We start from the raw sequence: 9,009 nt of genomic DNA on the forward strand, positions 1-9,009 counted from the left end.
TAAAAAAATCCAGACATCCCATCGTGCTAATTTAATACTTCATTATTTGTTTTAGTTTGCCATGCATCTTAGTGACGTTTTTATAATTCTTTTTGTTAAATATCATTTTTACTTCTACTAATACCATTGTGAATAAAACTTATTTGTCAATGTTAATTAAAACACAGTTAGTGAGTTCGAGTGCTCGCAGCGGACAGCGGACAGCCGACAGCGCGCAGCGGATACGCAATTGGGTTAGGAGTGACGAGCGCAGATGGGCGATAGGGATGGACACGACCCACATGTGGCGTCCATGTACCATTGCTTATGTTACTATGATACAATAACTATAACATACTAACCTCAACATACAACGACATAAATAATTTAACATTTGCTCTGATTTAGTAAAGTGAGGCGCAAGAGATCATTCCAATACTTACATTACCTACTGATGTTTATTGTGGCCGCTATCTGCCGCCCCACTGACATCTGAACCTGCCGCTGCGAAGGATACAAAATGTGCCACTGAGCTGTGAGATACAGCTTGCACAACATTGTCCATACTCTTCTTCATCACATGTTTTACAAATATTCGTAAGAATCTTTAAAGACAACCCAAAATAAAAAAATAAAAATACGAAAGAAAAAACTATCACAAGTATATCTACAAAATGACAACAATAAATTTTAGCGAACAACGCCATCTAGCGGCTAAAATGATATGTCCAAAACCAGAGGTAAAAAAGATCCAATGATCCACATTCCAAAATCAGCAAATCCGTTTAAGCTAGCAAAGCAAACATTAAGTTTGCAAAATATCTAATTTATATGATGAATTCAGTGTCATTTGCCTTTTGTACTCTCGCGTGGGCGATTTCCACGACACCGCGGAAAACTCCTTCACTGTACTTCCACGATCTCGTAAATATAATTTTTATGCGTTATGCTAAAGGTTACAAATACATTTCCGTGCAAACAATGCGACATGACACACAAATAAACAAGCTCGTCGAATTTTTTACAACTTGCAACTTTGCTACATATTTATTGAAAAACCTTCCGAGATATAAATTTTTAACTTAATTTGTTTGTTTATGTACTTGAAGTGGTATTTATATTGAATTGAAATAAAGGTATAATTACTTGGGTACGGTAGAAGAGTGTAAATCAATATTCAATGTTGTAGGAAACTACTGAATATCTCATTATACTAATATTATAAATGCAAATGTTTGGATAGATGGATGACTGTTTATACAAGGTGTCTCCGGAACGTCTCGACGGATTGATGAAATTTGGCACAGATGTAGAAGATAGTCTGGAAGAACATAAAGGTTACTTATTATTCCTTTTTTTAATTTCATGGAGACGGAGTCACAGGCGGCAGCTAGTTTATATAACCATAACTTTAAAAAAACCCGACCGACTAAGGCTCTGAGAGATGAAATAGCGCCATCTATTGGCTACATTATAAAATAAAGTTTTTTTTGTAAACTTCAAATTTCGTCACAATAAGTTAAGTCGTTCAGGCTATATACCGGCGCAAAGGAATTTACATACATACAAATCCATACAAGATCCTTAATCGGATAAAACACATTACCTTCTTTATCAGTCGAGGAGAAATACCGCTGCACTTAAGACGCAATGAAACATTGATGCGTCGCAATATGCAGGCGCTTACATTATCTTATGTCTTACAATTAAAACAATTAAATGGTAAGAAGTGAAAAGGTCACTTAAAATAAACAATTTATTAAAGTACAGGAAGACAATCCAAAATAACTTTACTCAGAGTAAAATTTATTAGTATATTCAACATTTATTATTAAAAAGGCACTTCCACGTTTTTATCTTTTGAAGTTTTTAAATGTTATAGAACATTTATTTAGTTGTTTTCAATACGATAAAGTTCCACTAGTTTTTTCACTATGCAGCTGGGGTCTGATGTTATCATGTCGGCAAATATTTATTACCGTAACTTGTATATTACATTTCTGTGTAACACTTTACACTTTGGCAGAACCATGATGAGCATTTCGATTGTGCATATTGGGTTCTCGCAGAAGACATCCAACATCTGTGGATACACTGAATTGAAACTATATGCAGAGTTCGGAATTGTCAAATGAAACTGAAAAATAAAATAAAACGAAAGCAGTATTATCATTTATACAAATTATATTTATTCTTAAACGATATTATATTTATTGCTAACCTTACATATATAATATCTAAATCTACAACAAAAACACATATCATAAATTAACATAAATAAAGTAACACAACATACATTTTGCACTTTGTTTAAATATAAATAAAAATCACAAATGAAAACAATATTATGAACAAAAGCTCACAATTTATTGATTACATTTATGTATATTGTGTTAAATTAATACAAAGTAACTCATGGTAACTGTTAACATTCAATCTTTGGCATTAAAGTATACAATAAAATACTGTTTGAAAATTTAACTACAACTTATCGGGTGTAAGAATCTATGAGCACCTTATTATTTTGTGAGAATCGTAAGAACAAACACCTTTCCTCGCTCTTATACTGTAAACAATGTTAAAGCCAACATTTCTTACATCTCTAGTTTTTCTTTTTTCGCTTTTAACTTTGTTCACCTGATTTATCTGCTGCTCCATAGTTTCTTGTTCCTTTACCTCTGCGGCGGCATGTTATTGTCGGCCGTGGCGCTAGTGTGCTATAGCGTGTGGCCCATGCCGCTGGCGGTGAGTTTGATCCAGTCGAGGTAAGAGGCGACGCGGGTGTAGACGCCAGGGCGCGCGCGGCGAGCGCAGCCGGAGCCCCAAGACACCACGCCGTGCAGCTGCCAGCGACCAGCCGCGCGGCACGCCAGTGGCCCGCCCGAGTCACCGCGGCAGGCATCCACGCCGCCCGACAGCACTCCTGAAATAATGTACGCAAAATGTAAGTAAACTATCTCTTGGGCATGACCAATAGGCGCTCGGTACTCGTATGCCGTGTGGGATTTAAGCCAAAATAAAATAATTTTATTTAACTACCATAATAAAAGATGTTACCATAAATTCTGTCTAATTCATACCCACCTGCACAAATCATAGAATCGAGAATGGGTTGCTGCCGGCCGCCCAGCACTTGGCTCTTCCGGCACGTGTCCAGGTCCATGAGTGGCACGTCGGCCGCGCGCAACACCGGCGCGAACGTCTCCGTGCCTTCTGCAACCGAAACAAAGCGTGACAATGTGTACGTGGATACAAAAAGCAGTCAGGCTTACATGAATTTTGTCATAAAATTTGAAACATATGTGTATTTATGTTACCAGTTTGGTATCCCCAGCCGCTGACGGAGCACCAGCGGCCGTCGCCCTCCCCCTCCCACGTTGCGGCGTGGTCGGGCAGGCAGATGGGGCGCACGTGAGAGTTGAACTGCATCCCAGCGCCCGACCGGGAGACCAGGATCAGCGCGATGTCGTTGCTGTGTGGACCGTCTGGAACACAGTAACATAGCTTCCTCAGCAAAAGCGTCGGCAGAACGAAAACCACTTTACGAATAGTAATTACTACTACTAATAATGGAAATATTCTATCTACGTCGTTAAATTATAACAAGCGCATACTTTTCCTGAAGTCCGGGTGGAGGACCACCTTCTCGGCGAGGAAGCGGTGCTCGTGCTTGTCCTGCACCTTCAGCCTGTGCTCCCCTACCACTATCCTGATGTGGTCCAGATGCAACGGTTGCTGGAATACAAGTCATACATTCTCGTTAGACAATTTTTAATCGTAGTAATAATTTAACAATGGCTTAATTAATGCTTAATCCAGTCGGTTACCTTGTCGAAGCAGTGCGCGGCGGAGAGGACAAGCCGCGAGGCGATGACAGCGCCCCCGCAGTGGTGCTCGAACGTCAACTTGTCAGGATCCAGCAGCTGCACCTCCACCTGCAACACAACACAATATTTAAACAATTTCAAACAATGTGTACGATATGAAAGTCAAAGGAACTCGGATGACAATCAAGATATGTTGGTACTTAACGAACTGTGGGCGATGATTTAACAAGTAACGCAACTTCTATCAACAATGAACAAGACACTGAAAAATTCCTGTGTATAGATTACTGCCAAGTGTAGAGTGTAAACAAAAGTAAAAAAGTGAAAGTTCAATTATAAGAAATTGCTTTTCGAACATTGCAAAATGGCGGACATATATCAAAAGGTGACGGGCGGTTGGCGCGCTTTTGTATAATTTTGGCATAATGCTTTAGAAGAGGTTAAGTGCAAGACAATTATATATTGATGATGTAAGTTAGTAAGGCAGTGAATTACGCAATTCTTATGGTTTGTAACACATCTGTCTGTGTGGTGGCAATGACAGACGTGCGGCGCGGTCCGGCGTGTGTTGTGACCACTTGACATACAACAACTCATTGAAATTCACGTAATGCAACATTTGAGTTACGAGATATTTACTTCAGCATACGAATGTTGCGTATTCACCGTGGACAAATTGTCAAACAGGCGACAAACAAACTCGTTAACTTTTCTGTGCACCCGAAAGTAATTGTTAGGAATATAGCATAGTGGGATTCACCTCTGATTGACGAAGATAACCGTTTCATATGGAAAATATGAAATTCATGGTTCCTTTCATTTACGTTTTCGAGAGTATCCATTAAGAAACCGTTTTGCAAAGTATAACTCTTTATCCCATTTGTCTGTATTATTTTTTTTATAACAGAAGGGGGCAAACGAGCAACGGGAACACCGAGGTGTTCAACGACGCCCATGGACATCAGCAATACCAGAGGAACCGCAGATGCGTTGCCGACCTTTGAGATGGTGATAAGCTCGCTTCTTGAAGGACCCTAAGTCGTAGCGGTTTGGAAATAACGCCGAGGACAGACCATTCCACAACGCTGCTGTGCGAGGCAGGAAGTTTATATATAAGTTTACATATATTATATCCCTAAGAAGTCTACAGACAGTTGCATTACAGTTTAAAGATTGGAAGTAGCACTGTGGGAAGTGGAGCATTCTGAGATGTGCGAGTTGTGTTACCACACATCGTAAGTATTGTTAAATCATGTAAATGAGATTGCACAATTCGTGATGTTTTAAAATGTGAGCATGCAGCTGGCACTACCACCTCCGCTGCGCCGCACACCATTAATTTCATCGTTGCATTGTTTTGTATCAAATTTTCGCCTGCGCTTTTGTTGCGGTTAAGAAATTTTGCATAAAATAAAAATAATTCCAATGACATAAATTGTTCTCAAATATACTCAGCAGTTATATGTATATTTGCACAGATTTATTGAGCTAAGTAACTTGAATTTTGGAACATTTCATATTGATTTGCAGGAGGCGACGGGAATTTCTGTCGTAACGCATTGCAAGACGAAATGGACAAAAGAAAAGAACACATAACCATAACCGAAAGCATGACACATAAAATTTCAGTCACTTCATCCACCATCACACATACTGAGCAGCATACCAGAGCAGCACAAATATGTCGTGGAAATGACATTCAAGGGAATGAAAATTAAATAGTGTTTAACCCTTTACCTGCCAAGGGTAGGCCCCGTAAGGAGTCTCAGCTCCGCCGACGATCTTGCCAGTCCTGCGCGGACTGAAGTCAACGGTCCTCGTTCCGCACTGCACCGCCTCCGTGTTGCCCCCGGGTCGCCCCGGCCGCACCACGTTCTGGTTCAAATAGTTCATCGAGAAACTGGAGAAAGCCTTGGCCGGCCGCGTCCTATTCTTGTAGAACTCCATGTGATTTATTTGGTTTAGAAAGAAATCCGCAAAGCAAGTGTTTATCAATAACAAATAATTAATTATAATCATAAACATTTTTCCTCACAAAAGTTTCCGGCAAACTTTCACTTGAAACTTGTATGCTTTTTCTTCGTAAATATGGTTATTTTAATTTACGATGAATGCTTAACAAACACTGATCCAGCGATGTTATCAATTTATTTCATTGTGCAAATATCGCGTGCACTCGCCGCGCCGTCCGAAAGCGAAGTGAGGCGCCGCGGCAGGAGATGCGAGCGATTTATTATTTTTGTGGTATTCATTAGAGGTTTAAAAGAGACGAGCACAATGCCACAACACACACGGCAATGTGGGTCACTGGACCGATCTCAAGATGCATCTTATTGTTCATATACTAATTGTATATGTCACACGATTGTCGAGCTTAAACATTCGCTCGATTGTTGAATTAGTTTTGTTAAGAGCCTATAGTTTCGAGGTCAAGGTATTGTGCAGCCATCGTTATAAAGCCCTCAGAATTTAACTAATTAGATAAAGATTGAAAAATTGTGTTGATCTAAACATTCAATTAATATTTGAACAGCAGACATGAGCCAATGTCCTCGTATAAATAAGTAACAAACGCACGATGTGGCTCAAAAGTACGGTTCAAAAATATATTACGACTTTTTTAGTAGACAAAACTATAGCAAACATTATAACAACATACAACTAAATGAGTACCTAAAATAGTCAGTTATCTCGACACAAATTCCATAAGTGGAAACCGTGTGTACCCGCGCGCCGCGCCGCGCCGTGTCGCACCAATGTCACCATTAACATAATCTGCGACGCAACTTCTGTTGCACACAGAGTTGGCACTTTTCTTACATCATTGTACTCAATATATCTTAGATCAGGAACACAAAAAAAAATATTGTATCTAGTTTTCATAAATGTATCAGTCCAGTCGTTGCTGAAATCTACAGCTGCCCAAAAATTGCAAAATTCAGTCGTTTTTTAAAAACCCTCTCTTACACATACATATTTATTGTGCGAAAAATATCGTGACTTCAACTTAAATTATAAACATCATCTGTAAAGTGCAACTTTAAATACAGTATTTCTTATTCCGCACTCGTAAACAACGTTACATCTCGTAGCAAAGTTGTAGACGCTCGTAGTAAATTTGGAACGTACAGGGGAAGTTTCATTTTTGTTTAAATATAAACTGGTTTAACAATTTTTAAATATACGTACGTACTTATTACTTTAGTGCGTCTACAGATATGTGCAAAGATTTATGATAATTACGTATGCATTTGTGTTATTTTTAAAGATAACTAACTGCCTGAAAATGTAAACCATATACATATAATGAAAGTTATTTATACAACATATTATCGGTAACTAATTTATGTATTCATTCGCTCATATATTGTTTACTGATTTACATTTGACATGGTCCTGGCACACATAAACAATATAAACAAACGCCCGCTCGCCTACAGACATCGCCAAATAGCGAAATAAATGCCCAATAGCTGTGATCTCCAAATTATTAAGGTTTTATGAAAACGTTTCGCTCTCTCAATTTTCTGACATTTTCAATCTTTTTCGTAGCTTCGATGTATTTTTTACTTAGAACTAAAATTGACCAAAGATTACGATCACAATATGCTTCTCCATGCTACGCCATTGCGATCTCAATACAACAGTGAGCTGATTGTAAACACTAGACATCTAATAAAGTTTGATTGTTTGTTTGCTGAAATTTTTGATGTTTATACATACATACATTGGTAATCATATTGTTGTATTATTTAACACGTTGTTTCATCGCTAGAATCCGGTTCAGTTCGGTTGGCGGCGGTTGGCGGCGGCTGGCGGCGGCGCCGTGTACCACATCCCCCGCATGCCGACGTTATTACCATATTATCAGTTGTGAGTAACTTTGACCCATAATATCTGTGTAAAGGACACACTGACATGTACTCAGGTGTGCTCGTAACGATAGAAAAAAAGTTTTCCGACACGTGATCTAATTTACTCCCGACCACGCCTGTCTCAACTTACTCTAAATATATTAAGATTAATTATGTATTCAGGGAAAAAGAAAGTAATATTAAGAAAAAAATGTTAACTCATTCTCGCTATTTTATTCATGTCCTGCGGATCATCTTGCAGAAGTATTCCGCGTCTATTCTCTTGAACCAGCCGCAGTGAGTTCGGGCGAGTCCCTAACCTCTCGGTCGGGCTCCGCCACTCCTATTGTCGCACAACTCTTCAACTACTCGTAAATTACAATATTCCTGTATCTGTATTCTGTAGGACCTTGTCTCCCGTTATGGCAATTTCTCGGACAATTATAACATTAAAAAATTATATCAAAAGGGTCAAGAGTAAATATTTGTAACATCTTTACAATCAGAGGAAATCCTAAAACAATGAGATATTTACTACATACAGATGAAATGATGTACGCACGGTACCTACTAGAGCTACGCAATACCGGCTGAGCGTGAATTATGAACAGTTTGTTTGTCAGTCGCTACTAACACAAATAGCTGGGCGAGTGTTTAGTCTCATAATTTGTCGCAACACGAGGTCGCATTGCATCAGACGAGCGCGGCGAGCAGGCGCGCCTCACGCTACATTACTTCCCAGGCCTTCCCTAGGGCCAGGAGGCCTAGGTGAGCTGCAGCGACCTAGAGCCCCTATGCGCCATAAATCATCGCAAATCAAGGGCAAACACTTTCCTCTTAGAAGGTTATCTTACATACGTGGTAACATGCTGGCTATACTAAGTATCATTTATGTTTTCACATCTTTAAAATAAATAATTGTTTGTACTAAAATGAAGAGACTTTTTCCACAACATGTCTTACAACACGTTTACATTTAGTAATACATACATAATGAACATTACACATTCTGTGTCCAATTTTTAAAATAAGAAGATTCGTTGTACAGATATAAAACACGGCATTGAAAACATTTGGAATATAATTGAAACATATAATGCGTCGTAGTACTTTAAGTTTCAGTACTGAGATTATGGATATTTCTATTCCCTATAGCATCCTTATAAGGAGCCTCTATTTCTACATTTCTTCTCTATTCCATAAAAACGCTGATAAAGTGTCTGCAATACGCTGTTTACATATTATATTTCAATAGGAAGCGTCGACGTGCACTTAACATTATGTGAGCCATTGGTAAGTCAAGTTAAATGTCGTGTGTACATTTTGTACAATGTTATATATTTTTCATT

General features: G+C 38.8%; 1 protein-coding gene across 1 annotated transcript; it reads right to left on the minus strand.

Annotated features, from left to right (window-relative positions):
• Positions 1–2,397: 2,397 nt before the first annotated feature.
• Positions 2,398–6,530, minus strand: LOC106124100 (trypsin I-P1). The gene is made up of 6 exons (XM_013320560.1): positions 5,544–6,530; positions 3,807–3,914; positions 3,594–3,714; positions 3,297–3,464; positions 3,064–3,192; positions 2,398–2,902 (listed from the first exon to the last, which is right to left on the minus strand). Exons 1-6 carry the CDS (start codon positions 5,829–5,831, stop codon positions 2,697–2,699), a joined length of 1,020 nt encoding a protein of 339 aa, XP_013176014.1. The 5' UTR covers positions 5,832–6,530; the 3' UTR covers positions 2,398–2,696.
• Between the last annotated feature and the right edge of the window lie 2,479 nt (positions 6,531–9,009).

The sequence above is a fragment of the Papilio xuthus genome, unplaced genomic scaffold, assembly GCF_000836235.2.
Source record: "Papilio xuthus unplaced genomic scaffold, Pxut_1.1 DF825946.1, whole genome shotgun sequence".
Lineage (NCBI taxonomy): Eukaryota > Metazoa > Arthropoda > Insecta > Lepidoptera > Papilionidae > Papilio > Papilio xuthus.